A 23,083-nucleotide genomic window follows, 5' to 3' on the forward strand; every position below is an offset into this window, starting at 1 on the left:
GCCTGGCACCCTTCATCCTGGGAGGCCTTCTGGAGGCTCTCCCAAAGGGTGGTAGGCAGCAGGATTCCTGGACTTTCTGTGGGGGGGGGGGGGGGTGTATCTGGGTACCCTATAAAGAGGGTGTCTGGGTTGCAAGACTTGAGGGGATACAAGGGACCATAAGGGCCTCTTGTTCAGACAGCCCCTTGGGAAGCTACCCAAAGAAAGGACCCTGGAGATGTAACCCCACCCTAGGTCCCGTCCCTCCACTCTACTGCACAGATCGCCAGGGGGTTGGGGTGTGAGAGGCTCAAAGGTGAGCTCCTTGCATCTAATGGCTGTAAACTTTCCCTGCCTGAGTCCCAACCCTCACCAAAGGCACTCTTGGGGTTAGAAACTTCCCATCGAGAGAAGAGGGTACCCTCCTTCGGACGAGGTTCAGGCATACCTCTCCGAGGATCTCCTAACCCGTGCCCGTGCACCCATTTTGCATAAGGGAAAGTACAGCTCTGGGGAACCTCTGCTGGCCGCCCGGCCGCCCAGGCTCCCTTTCGCAGCAGCCCGGCTGGGCGTCGGAGGCTACGCGGTCCTTTCCCCAGAATGACGCGATTCTTTCGAGCATCACCCCAACCCTGGCGAGGCGCCTACAAGTAGGGCGTGGGGCCGGGCCGCCCGCGGTAATGACAGGGCCCGCGGCCTGTGGGTGGCGGCGGCGGAGGAAGCGGGAGGAATCTGGCTATTTCTGGCCGGGACGCGCCCACTAGCCTGGGCCAGGGTTGGGGGGGGCTGCTCGGCCCCCACCTCGGCCCTCCCCGATCCCCTGGAGGGGGCGGGGAGAGACGCGGGTTGGCGGGTCCAGGGGGCGGGGCGGTGTCCCGGGCCCACCTCCGGTCTCCTCCCACCGCAGTCCCTTCGGGTCCCTCCACCTTACTCGGCTCGGACCCGAGGCCATCGGCGCAGTCGCCGCGCACGTGTGTCGCGCGGCGCCCCCTCCCGCTGCGCCGCCCGTCGGGCATGGACTCGGGCCGGGACTTCCTGACCCTGCACGGTGAGTTCCTGGCTGGCGTGCGGGCAGACCCTGAGCGGGCCGACCCCCGCGGAAAGCCGTTCCCGGCCCTGGGCGGGGGGCCCGAGGCTCCTCCGGCTGCGCTCCGCCCCGCCCCGGGCCCGCCTCTCGGCCCTTTTGTTGCATTGGGGAAATCTCGGCCCAGGACTCTCGGGGTGGGACTGCCCCGCAAGACCTTGGGCGTCTCCAGGCTTGTCCCCCAGATCTGGCCGGAGGTGGGGGGGGGGGGGGTCGTGACTCTGAAGACTTCCCTGAAGGCTACCCCCGACTCTGCCTGAAAGATTCTGCCTTTTTCTGGTCTCAGAAGGCTGGGCTCTATGGTCGGCTGCGCACTGAGGGGCCGAGGAGGGACGGAACCAGCATCCACGAATAACCAAGTTTTCCCCGCCCCGTCCGGGCTGCCAGAGAGGCTCCCCAAATCCCAGGCGTGCCTGGACCGCGTCTGGCCGAGCGGGTGTGGCGCGGGGAGGAGGGGGAGGGAAGGAGAGGCGGAGGTGTGCAAGGAAGGCGGGGGGGGGGGGGGGGGGGGGGGGAAGGAGAGGAGGAGGGGTGCAAGTTCGGGCTGGGCGGCCGTAACTGCCCCGCGCAGAAATCCTGGTCAGCGATGCACCAGCTGGAAGGAGCAGCGCGACCCTCGTAACCGCGCACCCTCCTGGCGGGGCCGGGCCAAGTCTCACCGCGCACTGCCTGCCGCTTCACCCTTTGTCCAGCCGAGTTCTGGCCCTCCGACCCACCGGGGAAACAGTCTGGGCCGGCTCCTGGCCATATTGCTGTCCCTCCAGGAGAAAAAGCAGCGGTGGGCTCCCCCACTGCAGGGCCTTGGCGGTCTTCTGGCACGTCAGGACCCTCAACCTGGTCTGGCATTCTTTGCTCCGCCCTGGGGACTCACCCACTCTTAAGGGTATCTTGTCCTCCTGGCTCCTGAGATCATCTGCCAATTCAGCAAACCCTGCCCTTCACGCCAATCACTGCTTAACCATAACTCGGCGTTCTCTGGCGTCCCTGGGGTTGGAGGCTTCAGTGTCCACCACTCAACCATCTAAACCATACAGGGAGATAATAGATGGGAAGGAGAAAGGCAGAGCCCTCCAGCTGACCACTAGAGACCCCCTGGATTTCAGGGGGATAGGAGATGTTCTTTTCAGCCAGTCCCCAGTCTATCTTGTGTTTCCCAGTTGGCCTGCACGTGGTCTCCATGGCCCAAAGAGACCTTTGCTCAGTGCCCAGAGCTGTTACCCTCACACCAGTAGCCTGGGCTCCGCCAGGCAATCTCGTCCAGCTGGGTCATGGGGTTCCTGCCCCCTTTCCATTGCTCCCTCTTCTCTCCTCAGACCAGACGTGTTCTTAGTGCTTCTGCCAGACTGGCAGAAAGGGAGGCTGGATGGTTCAGAGCACCAGAGTAGAGACCTCTGCTTTCTCTCTCATCCCTTGGTTAGTGCCCTCTACCCTGCAGACTGCCGCGTCTTCCATGCCTGTCTCACCCTCAGGTCTCCTCCTCCTGCAAGCCCTCTGGTCGCCTCTGGCCCAGCTCATGTTGGAATGGGCTCCATTCTCGGGCATCTGTGCCTTTGTGCGATAGCTCTTCCCTGGTGTCTTCCCCGGAGAGGAAGCTACGTGGAGGGACTGTGGCGTGGGTTTGGCCGCACTGGCCCCTTCGGTTTGAGACCTGCCTCCCAAATGCCTCACTCTGTCCAGCCCTTCCTGTGGGGCCGTCATGAACACTACAATCCTAAATCGTTTCTCTGAAGGCCCTCCTACTTCTAGCACATCACCCAGAATTGCATCCCTTAATTACCTTTGTCCCCCCTGCTACAAACCAAATCAGGAAGCAAGAACCTGTCAAGGAGAATTGATGGTGGGAAGGGGTGGTCACTGTGACCTGTGCTGTTCCAGATTGTCCACGCTGCATCCCTTTCATATTTTGTGCCCCCCAGCACTGGACATGTGCTGTAGGACCACACCATCTGGTTTGGGCAGTTGGCAGTCTGCTGCAGAAAGGCCCCCTCCATTGGCCCGGGGTCGGGGGTGGGGTGGGGGGAGGGCGCCACACAGCCTACCTAGATAGGAGATGTCCCTTACGTCCTCACCCCAGATGCATGCGGATGAAGTGTAGTCTATAGGCATGCATTCTGGAGGCAGGCTATATGAGTTCAAGCCTTGACTTTTTCATCTCAGACGGATCCCTTGATTTCTTTGTGCCTCGGTTTCCTCAGCAAAATAGGGGATAAGCATGCTACCTACCTCACAGGCTTGCTGTAAGGACTGAATGCGGTAATATGTATAAGGCAATGGAAACAGTGCCTGGTACTCAGCAGGGGCTACGTTTCTGCAGGAGGTTCACCCCCAAGTGATCATGCCCTGTGCGTTCTTTGGGAGATGAGGGGCACCATAAGATAGTCCCTTGCTAGGAAAAATGTGACCAGAACAGGACTCGAGAACCAAGGGGCTCTTTCTGGTGCCTCTGAAGCCCTCAGACTGATGCTCCAGTCCCCTGGCCTCCTTCCCCTCCTCCACTACCCCTGCTGTCTCCATTCTAGTCAGGCCTGCATCCTAGCCAGTCGCGGCCTCTCCAGCAGCTCCCCAAATGTGCCCGAAAGGATACTACCTCCCAGGCCCTCCCCTCACGGAACACATCCACCTTTACCAACTTTTCCTACACCAAATCCACCCTGCCCCACTCTACAACTGGCATTTGTGAAAGCGGAAGTCAGGCTGTAGGGGGGCCCCCATCTGGGCCCCAGGAACCCTGGGCTCCAGTCCTCATTTCGCATCTCTTTATGTTATGACCCCGAGCAAGTCTTCTTGCCTCTCTGGGCCCTTTCTTTTCACCCATGGTATACAACGTCCATTTGCAGGGGATGTCGTAAGGACAAGGCACTTATGGGCATAGGAGCTCCAGGTGGGCAAAAAAGCCGGTGCCCTCAAGAGATAACGGTCCCAGAGCCATCATAGCAGGTGGGGGTGGCCAGCCCCCTGTTCACCTCAGTTATGTTTCAAGCCTGCCTGTCTCCGGAGTTCCAGGCCCATACCCCACAGGCACACCGATCCACGCTGATCCTAACATTTTGTGCCATAGGTCACTTTGGCGGTCAGATGAAGCCTGTGGGCGCCTCCTCAGGGTCATGTGTTTAAGTGCATAAAAGAAAATACATGAGCATTCGAAGGAAGCAAGTTACACCGAAGTGTGATTCTATCCATAGGCCCTTGGGGGGGGGGGGGTGGTCCTTGGTCCTCTGAATGAGAACCCTTGTGTGGTTTCTCTAAAACAGGCTTACCTTGCCCTCTGCCCGCTCCCCTCCAGATAAAGAACAACTTGCCTGTGCCGGTATTTCAGCTCATCTACACCAACACACGTTCTCACGATGTCCTTACTCTCTGTGACGTGACCTTAGGCAAATCACTGTGCGCTTCAGTTTATTGTTAGTATTGCTTTGCTTGGCTGTGCTAATGGCTGGCCTTGACGGTGACTCACTGCCCGCGCTGGTGACTGGAGCTGCAGTGAGGCGAATGCAGGAACTATTCAGAGGCGGAGAGTAAAAGAAGGGTGAGTCAGGCCTCTGGGTGGTGTTCTGACCTTGGCACACAGTAGGGGCTGGAGGCATGAAAGAGAAGTTGTAACTTCCATGAAAGGTCCCACTGTTCCCGAGCACACTGGCGGCCCAGTTTAGTATAAAGTTGCGGTAGTTCGCGTCTGTTAATCAAAGCAAGCGTGCGTGAATGGGCTCATTTTTAAGATCAGCCTTTCTTCAAGAATTCCATTCGCATTCGCAACCGTGGAGATGACCCCACTCTGGTGGAGAAACCGAGAAAAGAAAACAGGCCCGCCTGAGGTTCACAAGCGAGGCAACAGCCGGCTGAATTACAATGAATTCGTTGAGTAATTGAGGTAAAATACTTGGCAGGCTTGGTGGTCTGCCCCAGGCTCCAGCCCAGGCTCCTCCTTAACCCGCCCCATCCCGTCTTCCTAGACTCGTCCGCGGGGGCCGCCGCCACCCAGTCTCCCCTCCTCTGCTCAATCTCGCTCCAGCTTCTGGTCCTTCGCCCGGCCCCCAGCAGGTGTTTCCCCGGTGGACACCGCCTCCAAAGCCGAAATTCCTCCCTTCCCTGCGCGAACCCCGCGTTTTTAGGGCGGTTTACCCTCCCCTGGTCTGCCCTCTGGACCTCGGCTCCGCCCCTTGAGTGAGGCTCTGCTTCCAAGTTGCTTCCCAGACCCGGTTCCTTTCCTTCGCCCCCCGACCCCAGCTTCTGGGGCTGTGGCTCCGCCCCCTATCAGCTTTCTGGGCTGTGGCTTTCGCCACAGATCTGCTTCCTGGGTTACGGATTTGTCCCACTCCCGCCTCTCTGGCTCCTCCTCTCCCCGCCTGGGGCCCGCCCCCCCGGGGGCGAAGGTCCCGCCCCCCCGGGACTGGCCACGTCCCTTAGGGTCTGCCTCCGCCCCTTTCAGCCCAGATTTCTCTCACGCCCCGCCTCTAGGGCCGAGGCTCCGCCCTTCCAGGTTAGCCCCTCCTTCTGGATTCTGGCCCCGCCCCCCACGCCCGGACTCCTCCCCTGCTCCCCTCGGGGCGGTGCTTCCGCCCCCACGGCCAGAGCTTTCTAGAGGCTTTGCTGTCCCGGGCCAGGCTCGTTGGCGGCAGAGGCACCGGGGAGCGTTATGCAATGCCTAGGAATCCGCAGCCGGACCCGCTCCAGAGAGCTCTACCTGCAGGAGCAGAGCCTCAAGGTGGCAGCGCTCAATGGGCAGAGGCTGGGTAAGGGACCAGGAGGGCACCTAGCTCCGCTGGGAAGGCAGCTGGGACACGATGTAGGTAGACCGTATGTCCCTGAGCTCGGGATTCCTGCCTTCGATCCTTTGATTGGACATGTTCAGTGCTTCTGTGAGTGAGAGCCACGGTGGGGCTGTGTTTGCAGGGATGGCGTGTGGAGTGAGTATGGGGGGACTGGTTACCTCTTCTGATCTACCTGAGCCCCTCCAAAGTGCCCTCCTTGCCACCCCTAGCCCCTCCTGTTTACAGATTTCTGAGGCATTACTAGGTATGTGGCCCAGGGTAATGACTCTGTAACCCAGTGAGATTGTTTGAGACTACGTGATCCAGTGTGATGCTGTGCAAGTGTGAGTGACAAATGTGACATTGGGTGACCCAGTGTGTGACCTAGTGGTGATTCTGTCCCTCGTGCGGCACGTGGGGCCACTGTGCAGCAGCGATGAGATGTAACGTGTGTGTGACACCGTGGCACCAGTGTGACAGCGTCTGATCCAGTGTGATGCCATGTGACTGCGCGTGTCCCAAGTGACCGATTCTGTTTTTCTGTGTTACAATATGTGTTACGTGGATTTTCTGACAGTGCTCTTTGTAACATTACTCATTGTGCCTGAGTAGTGACTACATAAGGCAGTGTTTCTTAGCACTAACCCTTGGGCAGGCTTCTGAGTCCTGACTCCACCGTGTAACTTCCTTGAGCCTCAGTTTCCTCATCTGTAAAATGGGAGTAATGATAGTGCCTTCTTCATAGGGTTGTTGAGGAGATTAAATACACGTGCTAAGATCAGTATCTTAGTCAAATCCTGACCATTAATGTTATGGTGGCTGCTATTATTATCGTTGTTATGACGATGTTCTGGCGATGTTGAGGACCGCAGTGTGTGATTGTGTAGCTGTGCGTTGCCGTGGGTCCCAGACCCGATTTGTCTCCATTATGCATCACCCTAGGTGCACAGGGGCAGGATTCCTGGCACCCCCCTCAGCCTCTTGGCACCCGCAGCACCCTCCGTACTCACAGAGGCCACCTCGCTGCGTGTAGCCAGCCGGGGCAGGCTGCAGATCAGCCCAGGGGCCCCTGAGCTCAGAGGCCGCTTCTCAGGAGGAGAAGGTACCACAGATGAGCAGGTGGGGCTGGGCGCGGGGTGTCCCTAGACTTTCCGGGTGCTCAGGGAGGAAAAGTGGTGGGGCGGGCAGCCCGGAGGCCTCAGAGACAAAAGGGCCGCAGGTGAGGCTCAGAGGTAGGGGTGCCTGCCCAGGTTTGCTAATGGCCCAGGAGGCAGTGGCGATTATCAAGGCCCACCTTGGGGCTGAGGTCCGTGTTCTGGAAGCCACGTCGGCAGCGGGGGGACTTATCTCTGCCTGACCGCAGACAGGGCCACAGCCCGTCTCCAGGACAGGATGAACATGTCATCTCCTCACGGTGTTTTCCAGGGCCGGAGGGTGGGGCTCACCTTCGACTGTCCGACCCCGTCCCCCCATTACCATCTGTGGTGCTGGCAGCGGCTGGCCCTGATGAGTGCCCGGCTTGGGTGCGGGGGCCAGGCAGAGGGTCCGGAGAGGCCCCTGGCCGTCCTACCTCAGCCTCAGAAAGGACAGCGGAATGAACGCCCCAGCAGAGGCTGGGGGACTCCCTTCCCCCTTCCTCTTGTTTCAGTGCCACAGACACAGCCGACAGTTTAGGACTTCCTGCAGGAGCCCCCTTTTCCTGCACTGACCCTCCCCAGGGGCTGAAGTAGGACTGCTCACACCAAGGGTCTCCCAGCGGGGTCTCCCAGAAGTGTGGGGAGACTTGGGACAAAGGAGGGAGAAGGCACATCAGACAGACACCTCTGAGGAGGCCCACAGACGCCTCTTCCGATGCTGTTCTGACCCAGTGCTGATGGGGGAACAGAAGCCCAGAGACAGAGGGGAGCTGCCTAAAGCCATGGGGCGGGGTGGGGGGGGGGTGGTTTTCAGCACTGGGTACTGTCCCCAGTGGAGGCAGGAGATCGGGGAGGGATAGGGAGGGTAAGGGTGGCTGAGGCCTGGGGAAGTGGTCCAGAAGGTTCTGTAGGAATTGTGGGGGTGTGGGGAAGGCTGGTCGCGGTGGGGGGAGTGGGAGCGTGGATAAAGCTGGAGAGCCTATCAGGCGCTGCGGATCTGGGCTCAGAAAAGCAAAGCTTATAGGCCTAGTCACAGGCCCCTCAGACTGGATCCACGTGGTCCCTGATGTCACCACTCTGCTGGAGCAGAAGGATAAGGACTGCAGAAGGGCCACCTAGTTTTAGTTTGGGGGACAGAGTGAGGGGAGATGGCCGATTGCCTCTGAACAGAGCTGGCTGCTGGACGGCCTCTGGCTTGGGTGACAGACAGACGCATTTATTACGCATTATTACGTTGATGGGTCATTAAGGTGGGGAGTGGTCTCTCCCCGGTCACAGTTGATACAGGGTCTGCTTGGGGGTGAGGGCTCCCGGGGAGCCAGGCCTCGTGCCCCTTTGGTGCCTCCTGCTTGGAGCTGGTAGGACAAAGGGCATTATATCTTTGGGAGCCCCCACCACGCAAGCCAGCCTGTGTGTCTGAAGACAGCTGGGCAGGAGGGGCCGTGCAGTCAGGGTTCTGGTCCTCACTTGGCGCCCTGGACCAGGTCTTGCCTCAGCTGCTGAGAAGGCTGTGCTGTGCCTCAGGGCTATGATACGCTGAGGTTCCCCGACCCAGGACACTCAGAGATGAAGTGGGCAGGGAGAGACAGGGGCATCCCAGCAGGCCAAACATAGGCCCCAGTGGGCTCATTGGTCTCCCTGGGGGCAAGGATCAGAGACCTACTCGAGCAGGTGCAAGTTAGGGTGGGGGCAGCAGGGGTGAGGGAGGCAGGGACGGACACAAGGGCCCTATTGCAACCATAATGTTGACACCAAGAACTACAACTGCTCTGACCTCAAGACCTTTTCTTTCCTGCCCTTCCTGATATTTTGGTCCCAGCTTCCTTCAGATCAGTCTGATCCCTAAGTATGACCAGGAGGGGCATACTTTGTCTTAAGGCCATTTTCTAGGTGTCCCAGGACACCTAAAAAACCTCAGGAACCAGATGTTCTTGAATTAGCTGCTTTCCCTTTGTCCATTCAGCTGTGGGTGGCAGGTCACGGTGTATAAAGTGTGGCGTTCAGTGGGCGGGTGTCCTGAGGTTTACATGGCCTCAGCTGGCAGTCAGAGATGACTTCCTGGAGGAGGCAGGGCTCCAGGATCAGGCTGGAGCTTGGGTGAAGGTGGGAGAAGGGAACCAAGAGCTGAGGAGGAGGCTGGTGAGAAGTGGGCTCCGAAACGGTCCAGAGGTGGGAGTAGCTAGCATGGGTCCGGTGGCAGCAGGGACACTGGAGGCAATGGCATCTCACCAGCTCTGTCCCCTAGGCCTACAGGATGATGAGGACCTACAGGTACTGCTGAAGGGCAGCCAGCTCCTGAAGGTGAAGTCCAACTCATGGCGGAGGGAGCGTTTCTACAAGTTGCAGGAAGACTGCAAGACCATCTGGCAGGAGTCCCGCAAGGTCATGCGGACCCCAGAGTCCCAGCTGTGTGAGTATCCCAGGGTGGGAGCAGAGTGGGGAGCCTGTGCTTGCGTGGGGAAACTGATGCTGGTTGGGGCAGGGAGTGGGGGACGGTCAGTCCTGGACCGGGACCCCAGATAGGGAAGCCGAGGCCTGGCCTGGTGGGGCCCGGGTCGGTCACACAACCAGGACCAGATGTGGGGAGACTGAAAGTTGGCAAGGGTGGCGGAGAAGAGTTTATTAAATCACCGATAGGGAAACTGAGGCCTAGTTTGGGCCAGAGAGGGTGGTCACGGAGGACCACAGATGGCGAGGCCTTTGGGGGGTGGGGGTATATAAACACGACCACAGATGGGAAGGTCCGGCTCAGAAGTAGGGAGGTTGCTGGAAGTGTTGTCTGAACTCACAGGGTCTCCACTGAGACAGATGTGGGAGGGAGGGAAGTTGGGTGGAGTTTGACTCCAGGTGTAATGAGGCCACAAGCCAGGCCCAAAGTCCGGGGGCAGATAAGGCCCTTCCTGGTGTCAGTGGCCAGGATATGAGGTGGGGCTGCGGGAGGCGGTTCCTCCCCGGGGACTGGGGCCATAGGGAAGAGGTGGGGTGGAGCAGAGAGAGCCCTTCGCCGGGCAGTTCCCTTGAGGGTGTTGGGCCTGAGGGTTTTCTGGCAGCTTCTGAAAAGGCCCAGGAACCCAAGCCTCAGGCCTGTACACGGAGAGCGCCTCCAGCAAGCCCTCACAGAGACAGCTAGCTACCTCTTAACACAGAATGCCCTAAAGGCTCTGCAACACGAGTGTTCCCCTCCGCATCTTTACGTGGTGGGAAATTTTTAGATCAGTGCTACCCCAAAAAAACTGTCTTTGGTAACAGGAATGTTCTAGATCTGTGCTGTCCAGTAGAGGTCCACTGGCTACCTATGGCCATCAAGCACTGGCAATGTGGCTGGGGTGACTAAGGAACTGAATTCTTAATGCTACTGAATTTTAACTAATTTATATCTAAATAGCCACATGCGGCGGGTGACTGTTGTGTTGGACGCGCAGGAAGATCACTGCCGTTGGATTCCACACAACCCAGATCCCTGCCTTTGGCTGTGGCAGTGGCAGGGTGGGGGAGGGGGCACACGGAGACAGGGTCAGTCGGCCGGGAGTGAGATCAGACACGGGCGACAGGCCCAGGGTGGGAGGGGGGGCAGCAGGAAGCGGAGGGCCTGCCCGCTGACGGTGCCCAGGGAGGGTTTGCTGGCCTCGGGAAACTGAGGTAGTAAGCTGAGAAAGTATGGCCTGCTGCCCCTGTGGCCTGTAGCAGGGCCGGAGGTGAGGCGGGGCAGGAGCAGGGTCGGATGGGGAGCTGGGCTAGGGCCTTAGGGCTATGGGCCCCGGGTTTCTGAGCAGGGCAGGGTTGGCTTGGAACGGATGGAGTCTGAAGTCTCTCAAAAAACCACCCGAGTGCACATCAGCCGCACAGCATGGAAGCGACCCAGACCTTTCCTGTGCGTGGCACCAGCCAGTCTCCTTCATAGGCCTCTGCCCTGATATGGGGCTTCCTGTTAGATGCTGGGGGGGGGGGGGGGCGCGGCATGGTGGGAATGGGGCATCTTGTTCTCTGAGCCCTGGGGATTCCCGAGAGCCCGCACAGCAGCCAGTACACTTGTGTGCCCAGCACTTGGTGGCGGTGGGCGGGGGGGGGGCGGAGACAGGGGAGGGGACCTGGGCTGGGGAGACGAGCCCCTCATCCTGGGACAGCTGTGAACACGAGGGCAGGAGGGGCGTCCCAGGCCGGAGACCAGCGTGAGCAAAGATGCAGAGGGGAGAACGAGGAAGGGGCACAAGTGAGGGGCCTGGGCAGAGGGGCTGCAGGGGTGACAGGTGGGGGGTCAGGCACCCAGTGTGCTCAGGTGAGGAACATGGCTAGAAGAGGCTCTCTTCCGTGACAGAGACACCGAGACAGCTCTCGGGCTGAGCACCCGTGTTGGCTGCTTCCCTTCTCTGGGTGAGCAGCGAGACTGTTGGCCCCAAATGCGCTCTGTCCTCGGGGAAGCTGAGGCCAGGTGAGGGAGGAGGGGAGCCGCGCCCCCAGTTCTCTCTGCCTCTGCTTCCTGCTAAGTTTCCCCTGACCCCTCCACTACCACACTCCCCCCACTCTGGCTCCCAGAGGCAGACAAGGCATTATCAGCAGCGGAGGCATCTGGAATCTCTCTCTGGTGCGGGTGGGGGTGCTGGCCCAGCTCCACAGCTCAGGTTTCCTGTTGTCACCCCAGCCTGGGTCAGCTGCCTGCCGCTGGGGTGAGCCTCGCCGGCACAGGAGGCCGTGGGCAGAGGGATTAAGCACAGGTACCCCCGGCACCCCAGATGGCCTAGGGCTCACGTGTCTGGCCATCAGAGCCTGCTGCCCAGGCGGGGGCACATGTCATACACCTAGGGCTTGTAGGTAGGTGGCTGGGAGGCGTCTGGGCACTCAGGGTGCAGGCAGGCACCGGGAGGAGAGGTGAGCTTGTAGCCAGAGCTGGTCTAGGACCCGAGACAGATGGATGTGGATGGCTCAGGACGCGGGTGGGGCAGGGGCAGAGCCTGAACCTTGATGCTGGACAGCTTAGCGTGAGCCCAGCTGGTGGGACTGGCTCACGGCCAGGCCAGGGAGGACACACTGGGGGCAGCAGGGAGGCAGGGGCTTGCTGCTCCCTGAAGCTTGGAAGGCTTGAATGTGACGGGAGGCCTTTCCCCCCAGCTTCTGAGGACAGAGTGGTGTACTCCCTCAGACTCCTAAAGGGGCACCCCTTGGGGTCCTAGAGGGCCACGGCCTTCCTGCACCCTCCTTGCCAAGGGGTTCTCTGAGGTCAGGACACACACAGACACATGCAGGGCAAGGCCCTGTCTACGCGCCAACGCAAGCACCCCAGGGCCATGATGGCTTCTGTCTCCTGGATGGTCAGGAGAGGGGCCTGGAGGCCCTCATGGCTGTCTGAGGGGAAGACGGTACAAAGTCAAGGGCAATGAGAAGGGTTTGTGGCCTCCTGTCTGTCGCAGGCTCCAAGCTCCAGAGTGGTCTCCCCCATCTCTAAAAGCCCTGTCTGGCCCCAGTACTCCCCCAGGGGTCCTACACCCTCCCGGTCCAGAAAGAGCAGGGCTGGGGTCCCAGGTGCCCCTCTCCGAGGTCGGCCTCTCCCTCTGTCCCTCCCTGTGCGTATCCGCTGCACACCACAGTTGTGTCTCACGTTCTTCCAACACCTCAGTCTCTGGCCTCCTTCCTCCCTTCTGTGCCGCCTCGTCTGTCCTCCTGTCCCTCTCCTTGTCTCTGGATCGTAGAGCTCCAGCCCCGGCTCTGCCGGCCCCTACGCTGTGCCTTGGGCGCATCGGGGGCAGGGACTGGCCTCGCAGCTCCCTCTGCCACCTGTCCCCTTTTTGCAGTCTCCATTGAGGACATTCAGGAGGTGCGGATGGGGCACCGCACGGAGGGCCTGGAGAAGTATGCCCGCGATGTGCCCGAGGACCGCTGCTTCTCCATCGTCTTCAAGGACCAGCGCAATACACTAGACCTCATCGCCCCATCGCCAGCTGACGCCCGGCACTGGGTGCAGGGTCTGCGCAAGATCATCCACCACTCGGGCTCCATGGACCAGCGGCAGAAGCTGCAGCAGTATCCTTTTGGTGGCAGTGGGTCCTGGCCCAGCCTGTGGACACTGGCTTTGGCCATCCCCAGGGCAACATGGGAACGGAAGATACCCAGATCGGGCCGTCGCACCAAAATAGCATAGCCTGGGGGCTTAAACAACAGAAGTTCACTTTCTCACAGTTCTGGAGGCTGGAGGTCCGAGGTCTGGTTGCCAGCATGGTTGGGTTCTGATGACAGCACTCTTCCTGGCTTGTGGGTGACTGCCTTGTCGCTGTGTCCTCACATGGCAGAGAGAGAGAGAGAGAGAGAGAGAGAGAGTCAACACGATCCCTGGTGTGTCCTCTCATAAGGGCACGAATTCCATCATGAGGGCTCCACCTCGTGACCTCATCTAAGCCCCCCAAGACGGATCCCCAGATGCCATCATATTGGGGGTTAGGGCTTCACCGTATTAATTTGGGGGAACACACTTCAGTCCTTAGCTGAAGGGAGGCAGAAACGGTACCTGGAGCCCTGTTGGGTCTACACTGTGCACCCCCAATGTCCCCTCTTCTCCCCACCAATAACCAGCACAGGTGAGGCTAACGGCAGCAGCCTGCTTCCATGAGAGGCCGTGCCTTGGGTGTTCTAAGCATGTTTCCTGGAGTTACTACATTTTTTCTCTCTGGGAATTTGGAAGGCCCTGATGCCCCCTGTGCCATTCTGGGGGGAGTGGGGCCCAAGTTTCCCGGGGTCTGGTGTGCAGGCCAGCCTGTGGGCTTAAAACAAATTCACTTGCAAGTCTGGGTGCACAACATGCTAGCCTAGGATTCAAAGGGATCGGGCTTCTGGTACACAGGGTTAGGGAGGAGCAAGCTCCAGTCCCCTCTTTTAATGACAGTTTTATTGACATAGAATTCACATACCGTGTAATTGACCTGCTTAAAGTGTACAAGTTAATGCTGTTTAGTATATTCACGGAGTCGGAAGTAATTTTACAACATTTCATCACCTTAAAAAGAAACCCCACACCCCTTAGCAGCCACTCCCCATCTCCCCGTGACCCCGCAGGCCCTAGACAACCACTAATCTACATTTTGGCTTTATATGTCTGCCTTTTTCTGGGCATCTCATGTACGTACAAGATACAGTCTTTTGTGACTGGCTTCTCTCACTGAGCATGTTTTTCAGGCAAATCCATGCTGAATGGATGAATCAGGACTTCATTCCTTCTTATGGCTGAATAACATTCCATGGCGTGACTATTCCCCAGTTTCTTTATCCATTCAGTAGTTGATGGACATTTGGGTTTCCACTTTGGAGCTTTTACGAACCAATGCTGCTATGAACATTTGTGTAGAAGTTTCATGCGGGATATACCTACAATTTATAAGTCTTATGGTAACCGTATGTTTAACCTTTCGAGGAATTGCCGAACTGTTCTCCAATGAGGAAATTTACATTCTCACCAGCAGTGTATGAGGGTTCCAACTTTTCACATCTTCGCTAAGGCTTGTTACTGTCTTTTTTTACTATAGCCAGCTTTGTGGGTATAAAGCGGCATCATTGTGGTTTTGCTTTGCATTTCCTTGATAGCTAATGATGTCGGGTATCTTTACATGTGTTTATTGGTCATTTGTATATCTTCTTTGAAGAAATATCCGTTAGATCCTTTGCCCATTTTGTGTTGTTAAGCTCTTAAAAAAAAAGATTTTATTTTTAAGTAATCTCTACACCCAACATGGGGCTCAAACTCACAACCCTGAGATCAAGAGTCGCACGCTCTACTGACTAAGCCAGCCCGGTGCCCCTATTAAGCTCTTTTTTAAATGGATCTTCGAAAAAAAATTTTTTTTAATGTTTATTATTGAGAGAGAGACACAGAGTGTGAGCAGGGGAGGGGCAGAGAGAGGCGGAGATAGAATCCGAAGCAGGCTCCAGTCTCCGAGCCATCAGCACAGAGCCTGACGCAGGGCTCAAACTCACAAACTGCAAGATCATGACCTGAGCCGAAGTTGGTCGCTTAACCAACTGAGCCACCCAGGCACCCCATTAAATGGATCTTTTTTTAAAAAAAATTTAATTGTGGTAAAATATACGTAACACAAAATTTACCGCCTTCAACTACTGTAGTAGTGTTGAGTACATTCCCATTGTCGTGCAACCAACATTCAGAGCTTTTTTCGTCTTGTGAAACTGAAATTCTACATCCATTAAACAACTTGCCATCCTCCCACCTCCAATCCCCACGCCCCAGCCCCCAGCAACCACCGTTCTCCTTTCTGTCTCTATGAATTCGACGACCCTAGGAACCTCAGATAAGTAGAATCATACAGGATTTGTCTTTTTACAACTGGCTCATTTCACTTAGCATAACGTCCTTAAGATTTATCTACGTTGTAGTGTGCGTCACAGTTTCCATTCTTTTTAAGGTGGAATAATGATAGTCCATTGTCTGCACAGACCACATTTTGTTCATCCATTCATCCACTGAGGGACACCTGGTTGCTTCCACCTTTTCACTGTTGTGAGTAATGCTACTCTGGGCATACCTCTTTAGACCCTGCCTTCAGTTCTCTGGGGGTATAGACGCAGAGGGAGAGGTGCTAGATCACATGACAATTCTACTTTCAGCTTTTTGAGGAACCACCATACTGGCTTCCACAGTGTTTGTACTACTTTGCATTGCCACCGACAGTGCACAAGGATTCCGATTTTCTCCAAGTCTTCAACACACTTGCTATTTTCTGGGGTTTGTGTTTTGGTTTGTTTGGGTTTCTGATAGGTATCTTATTGTGGTTTTGATTTGCATTTGATTCATGATGTGGAGTGTTTTTTTGTTTTGTTTTTTGGGTTTTTTTTTAATGTGCTTTTCCGCCATCTTCTCTGGAGAAATGTTTACTCAGATCCCTGGCCCAGTTTTTCACTGGGGCTCTTTGTCTTTTTATAATTGAGTTCTAAGAGTTATTTATATATTCTAGACACAAGTCTCAGCTCGGTTATGCTTTGCAAATAATTTCTCCTATTTTGGGGATTCTTTTCTTTTTCTCGATGGTATTTGAAGCACAAGTTTTTAGTTTTGGTGAAGCCTAATTCAGCTACTTTTTGCTTTCGTTGATGTGATTTTTGATGTTATATCGAAGAAGGCTTTGCTTAACCCAAAGTCACAAACATTTACTCTTATGTTTTCTTCTAAAAGTTTTACAGTTTTAGCTATTACATTTAGGTGTTTGATTTTTTTTTTCTTTTTAATTTTAAGGATGCTCCACGCCCAGTGTGGGACTTGAACTCATAACCCTGAGACTGAGGGTCACGTGCTCTATGAACAGAGACAGCCAAGCACCCCAGGTCTCTGATTCATTTTGAATTTGTTTTTGTGGCATGATGTGGGGGGGGGGGGGGTCCAGCTTCATTTCTTTGCGTGTAGGTAGCTGCTCCAGCACCATTTGTTGAAAAGATTGTTCTTTCCTCATTGAACTGTATTTACAGCCTCATCAAAAATCAGTTGACCATAAATATGAGGGTTTATTTAATGATTCAGTTTTATTCCATTTATCTATACATATGCATGCACAAATTTCAGTTACCATAACTTTGTACTAAGTTTTTTTGTTTTATTTATTTATTTATTTATTTAAAATCCAAGTTAGTTCATGTACTAAGTTTTGAAATCAGGACGTGTGAGTCTTCCAAATCTGTTCTTTTTCTTTTCTTTTCTTTTCTTTTCTTTTCTTTTCTTTTTTTTTTTTTTTTGTGAGATTAGTTGGACTATCCTGGATCCCTTGATGCCCCATATAAATTTTAGGATCAGTTTCTGCAAAGTGGCCAGCATGATTCTGATAGGGGTTGTGTTGAATCTGTAGATCAATCTGGAGAGTATTCCCCATTTAACAAATCAAGTGTTGTGATCTGTAAATATGGGTATCTTTCCATTTATATAGGTCTTCCTTAGTTTCTTTCAACATGTTGTTGTCGTTTTCAGAGTATAAGTTGCACATTTAAATTTCCTTACTCTCTGATTTTCAGCAGTTCAGAGTTTTAAGTGTTTTTTCTCAAGGCTATATCTACCTGATTTTGAGCTTTCTTAAAAGTCCAATTCTGTAGTACAGGCTTGTGCTTGGACAGGCTTCTGCCCTCTGGGGGATTCTGCTGCCCAGACCTCAAGGTCATAAACCCATTCCCTCCTACGGAATAGCAGTCGGCATGGGGACCTCATGCTTGGCTGGACCACTCTGAACGTGATTTTCTTTTTTTTTTTTTACCTAGAATTCTGCCCTAATTATTTTCTCATGTAAATATATACATAAAATATGGCTATGTTAGAATGAAATTTTAAAGGCCCCCAAAACCCATCTCCTTCAGAAACCGCTGATTTGGGTTCTGCCCCCAATCTTCTCTGCATTTCAGTTTGCCTCATGATGCATTTGCCAAAAATAGTGGAGATCATACATTTGTATCCACTTTCCGTGTAACATTACGTCATAATTCTTTCCCCATAAACAGCTGTAACGACTGTAATATTCCATTGAGTAGATGCCCTATAAGTTAGCGCTCCATTCTTTTAGCAGTGAACATTTATCTTTAGTGTTTCACTACTACAAGTAATATGGCAAAGAACTATGTTCATAAAACCTTTCAGTATTTAGTAGGAGTATTTCCTTACGAATAGATTCCTAGAAGTGGAATTAGTGAGTCAAATGATGTAGACGTGTAGACGTTAGCTGTATCTCTACACCACATTCCTAAGGGTTGAACTGATTTCCTTTGTCCAAGTGCAAGATGGGAGTGTCCGTGTCACCTCACCCCCACGTGCCTTCAAAGTAACATACTTTGAAATTGCTGATCTTACAGTTTAAGAAACCGCAGCTCATTTGCAAATTGTTAGTCTCTTTGATTACCGAGAACGTCTGTAAAAGGTCAGTTCATGTCCTTCTCTCATTTAGTTATTAGGGTCACCGTACTGTTTTCTGGACTTTATTTTTTTCTTTCTGTGACCCTCAGAATTGTGTAAAGTTTATATGGCATCAATTATGTTGTTTCCTTTCCGACTTTTTCTAAAAACCTGCTGTTGGTTTTTAAAATTATGGTCGTTGTCTTTGTTGTCTAATTTCTGTGGAATGTACTGTGGGGTTCCTCTTTCTTGACTTCTCCAGGTCTAGTCTGAGGGGAGAGGGGACAGAAGGGAGAGGTGGGGGCCTAAGTGCCCCATCGTGACAGCATGAGCCGGGCTTTGTTTTTTGCTTGTGATATCCTCACCTTCTGATCTGTGGCTTAAAGTTTTGATGTTTCCTGTAAAATAAGCCTCACGTGCTTTAGTCAAGTTGGCTAACAATGATGTATTGGAAACCAGAAGGACAAACTTTGAAATGGTAACAGTACTTATCTGTGGGTGATACAACCATGGGGGATTTGTTTACTTTCTGCATTTTTTTTAAAGTTTATTTATTTTGAGAGAGAGAGAGAGAGTACTAGCTGGGGAGAGGGGCAGAGAGAGAGAGAGAGGGAGAGAGAACCTTAAGCAGGCTCCATGCTCAGTGTGGAGCCCGATATGGGGTTTGATCCCACGTCGGTGAGATGAGGACCTGAGCCGAAATCGAGAGTCAGACACTTGACCGACTGAGCCACCCAGGCGTCCCTACTTTCTGCATTTTCTAAGTTGTCTATAAGCGAACTCTTCCACAGTGAGAAAATAAATGTCTTTAGAAATGTGAAAAGGTTCAAATCCAGCCAACAGAAAATAGACCCCTTAATAGGATGTAACATTTTCTCCGAAGAGCCCATCGGATCTTGTCCCTGGGATGCTGATGTGCAGCTGCACCTGCAGGGGGCTTTGTCTGTGGGTGGTCTCAGTCCACCTGGGCCCAGGACTTCACCCTGGGCTTGAAACATGGCTCTAGCTGGGACCGTGGGGGTATCAGGGCTCCTGGGTTCTTTCTTTCCTTACTTCTTGCCCAGCTGGATTCACTCTTGCTTGCGAAAAGCTGACAAAAACAAGGACAACAAGATGAGCTTCAAGGAGCTGCAGAACTTCCTGAAGGAGCTCAACATCCAGGTGGATGACAGCTACGCCCGGAAGATCTTCAGGGTGAGGCAGGGAGTGAGGGCTGCTTCTGTGTGGCAGTGGGCCCTAGACCCTAGTGGGGAGCATGTTCTGAGCCCGGCCCACGTGGCCTTGCAGGAATGTGACCGCTCCCAGACAGACTCGCTGGAGGATGAGGAGATTGAGGCCTTCTACAAGATGCTGACCCAGCGGGAGGAGATTGACCGCACCTTTGCGGAGGCCGCAGGCTCCAGGGAGACGCTGTCAGTGGATCAGTTAGTGACGTTCCTGCAGCACCAGCAGCGGGAGGAGGCGGCGGGGCCTGCGCTGGCCCTCTCTCTCATTGAGCGCTATGAACCCAGCGAGACGGGTGAGGGCCTGGCTGGGGCCTTCAGCCTGCACTCCCTGGGTCTAACACTGGCTGGGAGACGCCTGGGGAGTGTCAGGAGCTGGAGGGAAGGGGGGGTGCCTCAGCCTGCCCCATGAAGGCAAGCAGATGGGAGACAGGACTCCAGCATCACTACCCCTCTCTCGGGTCCTTCTCCAGAGGGGTTTGAGGGTCCTCCAGGAAACAGGAGAGGAGGCTGGAAAAACAAACCCTTTTCCTGCTTCCTTCTTTGTGCCCATTCTGAGCCCCTCCCTGTGCTTCAGTCTAGAGGCCCAGAGGAGGAGGAGGAGGCAGACTGAGGAGGGGGCCTCGGTGTGGGGGACCCAGAAGGTGGGGGGAGGGGGAGGGAGAGACAGAGCCCCACTCTGGGGTAATCACAGCCTGATGATTTACCAGACTTACCTCTTCCGAGAGACATCCAGGGCGAGCTCGGGACAGGGAGGTGGGGACAGCAGGGGGCTCCTCCCGAAGGTCTCCGGGAGGCAGCTGGCCTCCAGAGCTCTGACTGGTGCCGGCCTCCTCCCTCGCAGCCAAGGCGCAGCGGCAGATGACCAAGGACGGCTTCCTCATGTACCTGCTGTCCGCCGACGGCAGCGCCTTCAGCCTGGCGCATCGGCGGGTCTACCAGGACATGGGCCAGCCGCTCAGCCACTACCTGATGTCCTCCTCGCACAACACCTACCTGCTGGAAGACCAGCTCACCGGGCCCAGCAGCACCGAAGCCTACATCCGGTGGGGCCCGGGGGCGGGGCGGGGCGGGGCCGGGGCAGCCTTGGGGCGGGGCGGGGCCGGGGCGGGGTCGGAGGGCCTAGCCGCCACGCCTACCCGCAGGGCGCTGTGCAAGGGCTGCCGCTGCCTGGAGCTCGACTGCTGGGACGGCCCCAACCTGGAGCCGATCATCTACCACGGCTACACGTTCACCTCCAAGATCCTCCTCTGCGACGTGCTCAGGGCTATCAGGGACTACGCCTTCAAGGTGGGCGCGCTCCTGGCGGGTGAGGAGGGCCGTAGTAAGGGCGGCACCCCCCTCCTAACCTGCCCTGGGGCCTCCAGGCGTCCCCCTACCCCGTCATCCTGTCCCTGGAGAACCATTGCAGCCTGGAGCAACAGCGTGTGATGGCGCGACACCTGCGCACCATCCTGGGCCCCATGCTCTTGGACCGGCCGCTGGACGGGGCCACTACCAGCCTGCCTTCCCCTGAGGTTCGCGGTGGGCACGGGGGTACCCATATGAGAGGGCAGGGGGGACTGGCCGGGAGGCCCGTTGGCTTGGTCTCGACCAGCTGCTTCTCCACTCTTAGCAACTGAAGGGGAAGATCTTGCTGAAGGGGAAGAAGCTTGGGGGGCTCCTGCCCCCTGGCGGGGAGGGTGGCCCTGAAGCCACTGTCGTGTCTGATGAGGATGAGGCTGCTGAGATGGAGGACGAGGCAGTGAGGAGCCGAGTGCAGCACAAGCCCAGGGTTCGAGGGGGAGTTGTGGGGGAGGGGTCAGCCCCGGGGACCTCCCCCATCATGGGATGTTTGCCTGGTCTCAATTCTCTGTGGCTGCCACTCAGACCCTCTGCCCCCCTCTCTCTGTCTGTCTCCCTCTGTCTCTGTGTCTGGGTTTCTGGCTCTCTCAGTGCCCACCTGCCCCAACCTCTGAATCTAACCGGGGCCTCCCCATGGCCCCCAGGAGGACAAGCTCAGGCTAGTGAAGGAGCTCTCCGATATGGTCATTTACTGCAAGAGTGTCCACTTTGGGGGCTTCTCCGGCCCCGGCACCCCAGGGCAGGCTTTCTATGAGATGGTGTCCTTCTCTGAGAACCGCGCCCTCCGACTGCTCCAAGAGTCAGGTGAGCCCCGGCCCTGCACCCTCAGGGTGCTGTCCATCTGTCTGACCGTTTGGACCGGTCAGGCCTGGCTCCCCCTGCTCGGGACCTGGCAGAGTCAGCACTCCCTGCTGTTACCAGATAGAGCCGGTGGGTTGGAGGGGGGGGCTGGGCCCCTCGGCGGGGGGGGGGGGGGGGGGGGGGCACTTCTGACCACCTGCACCTTCTCAGGAAACAGCTTTGTTCGCCACAATGTGACTCACCTGAGCAGGATCTACCCTGCTGGGTGGAGAACGGACTCCTCCAACTACAGCCCCGTGGAGATGTGGAACGGGGGCTGCCAGATCGGTATGGGCCGGCGGGGGCCGGCGGGGCCTGGGAGGAGGCCTGGGTGAGGGTTTCGGTCCAGAGGACCAGGGGCCAGACACAGCGCGTTGTGGGTTCGGTTTGAAAATAATCCCCCCACCAGCAAGTCACAGTGTCTGAAACCTCATCGTGAGCACACTAGGGCTTTGCATTCTGGCACCAGCAATAAAACGTGAGGCTGGTGTGGTGGGTCAGGGAGGGTGGCAGGAGGGCAGCAGGCACTGGAGTGGCGCTGGGCCCTGCTTCTGCCTCCCCATGGGCCTCTAAGGCCTCAGTCTACCCTGAGCAGACCGGGCTCTAGGGCCCCGGAGACCAGCCCACAGCCTGTGACTGCTCTGTCTCGCCTCCAGTGGCCCTCAATTTCCAGACACCTGGCCCAGAGATGGATGTGTACCAGGGCCGCTTCCAGGACAACGGGGCCTGCGGGTACGTGCTGAAGCCTGCCTTCCTGCGAGACCCGAACTCGACCTTTAACTCGCGTGCTCTGGCTCAGGGGCCCTGGTGGACCCGGAAGCGGCTCAGTGTCAGGGTACGGCCGGCCACGGGAGGGACAGGAGCCTGTGGGCCTCCCTCCTCCCTCACCACCATTCCCGACCCCTCATTGGTCCCCTGCCTTTCCTCAGGTCATCTCCGGGCAGCAGCTGCCAAAAGTCAACAAGAATAAGAATTCAATCGTGGACCCCAAGGTGACGGTGGAGATCCACGGCGTGGGCCGGGACACGGCGAGCCGCCAGACGGCTGTGGTCACCAATAACGGTACCTGCGGGGCCTGGGGGGGGCCCCCCCGCCGGAGCTGGCGTCCACGCTGCTGACGCGGTGCTTGCACCCCTAGGTTTCAACCCGTGGTGGGACACAGAGTTTGAGTTCGAGGTGGTTGTGCCCGAGCTCGCCCTCGTGCGCTTCTTGGTGGAGGATTATGACGCCTCCTCTAAGAACGACTTCATTGGCCAGAGCACCGTCCCCTTGGGCAGCCTCAAGCAGGGTGAGTGTGTGTTGAGGGGGGGAGACAGCGAGGTCGGGGAGGCAGGGCCTGCGGTCTCTCGGGCTGGGGCCCTTGTCCCTTGAAGCATCCTCATCCAGTGACCGGAACTCTCCCTGTGCTCTTTCCTGCCCATCCACCTGCCAGGATACCGCCACGTCCACCTCTTGTCAAAGAACGGAGACCAGCACCCTTCTGCCACCCTCTTTGTGAAGGTGTCTCTCCAGGACTAGGTTTGGGGATTCTGGAGGCGGCTGCCCCAAGCCGGCCGGGCCCTCTGTCCACAGGTAGGGACAGGGCTGGTGTGGCTGCTCCCAGCCTCTCGCTTGGAGCTAGAGGCCCCGCACTGCCTTCAGCTCTAACATACTGTCAAAGCTGCTGCCTCTCTGGGCTTCCAGGAGCTGGCCCAGTCCCTGGAGCTCTCTCCGATTCCGTTAGGAAAAACACTGCAGCCCTCCGCCCTCTGGCCAGCCCCAGGTTGAGGGTTTTTATAAAAATTATAAGACTGAGTCCCGTGGTCTCTTTCCCTGAATGCCGGAAGGATCCCTACAGAGGGTGCATGTGTGTGCGTGTGCACGTGTGT

General features: G+C 56.3%; 1 protein-coding gene across 5 annotated transcripts; it reads left to right on the forward strand.

The window, feature by feature from the left end:
* Positions 1 to 870: 870 nt before the first annotated feature.
* Positions 871 to 23,009, forward strand: PLCD1 (phospholipase C delta 1). Of its 5 annotated transcripts, XM_027040672.2 has the most exons (16): positions 3,623 to 4,931; positions 5,014 to 5,793; positions 9,193 to 9,357; positions 12,734 to 12,962; positions 18,873 to 19,002; positions 19,096 to 19,327; positions 19,876 to 20,077; positions 20,177 to 20,321; positions 20,399 to 20,548; positions 20,647 to 20,805; positions 21,020 to 21,179; positions 21,387 to 21,503; positions 21,872 to 22,050; positions 22,145 to 22,277; positions 22,354 to 22,503; positions 22,648 to 23,009. In XM_027040672.2, the coding sequence occupies exons 2-16, from the start codon at positions 5,697 to 5,699 to the stop codon at positions 22,731 to 22,733; spliced, it is 2,334 nt and encodes a 777-aa protein (XP_026896473.1). In that variant the 5' UTR covers positions 3,623 to 4,931; positions 5,014 to 5,696; the 3' UTR covers positions 22,734 to 23,009. The 5 variants fall into 5 exon arrangements, with proteins under 5 accessions (XP_026896474.1, XP_053077671.1, XP_026896473.1 ...); XM_027040673.2 differs by lacking the exons at positions 3,623 to 4,931; positions 5,014 to 5,793 and adding an exon at positions 871 to 1,027; XM_053221696.1 differs by lacking the exons at positions 3,623 to 4,931; positions 5,014 to 5,793 and adding an exon at positions 911 to 1,027 and having other exon boundaries at positions 9,201 to 9,357.
* Positions 23,010 to 23,083: the final 74 nt, after the last annotated feature.

This window comes from Acinonyx jubatus, chromosome C2 (assembly GCF_027475565.1).
Source record: "Acinonyx jubatus isolate Ajub_Pintada_27869175 chromosome C2, VMU_Ajub_asm_v1.0, whole genome shotgun sequence".
NCBI lineage: Eukaryota > Metazoa > Chordata > Mammalia > Carnivora > Felidae > Acinonyx > Acinonyx jubatus.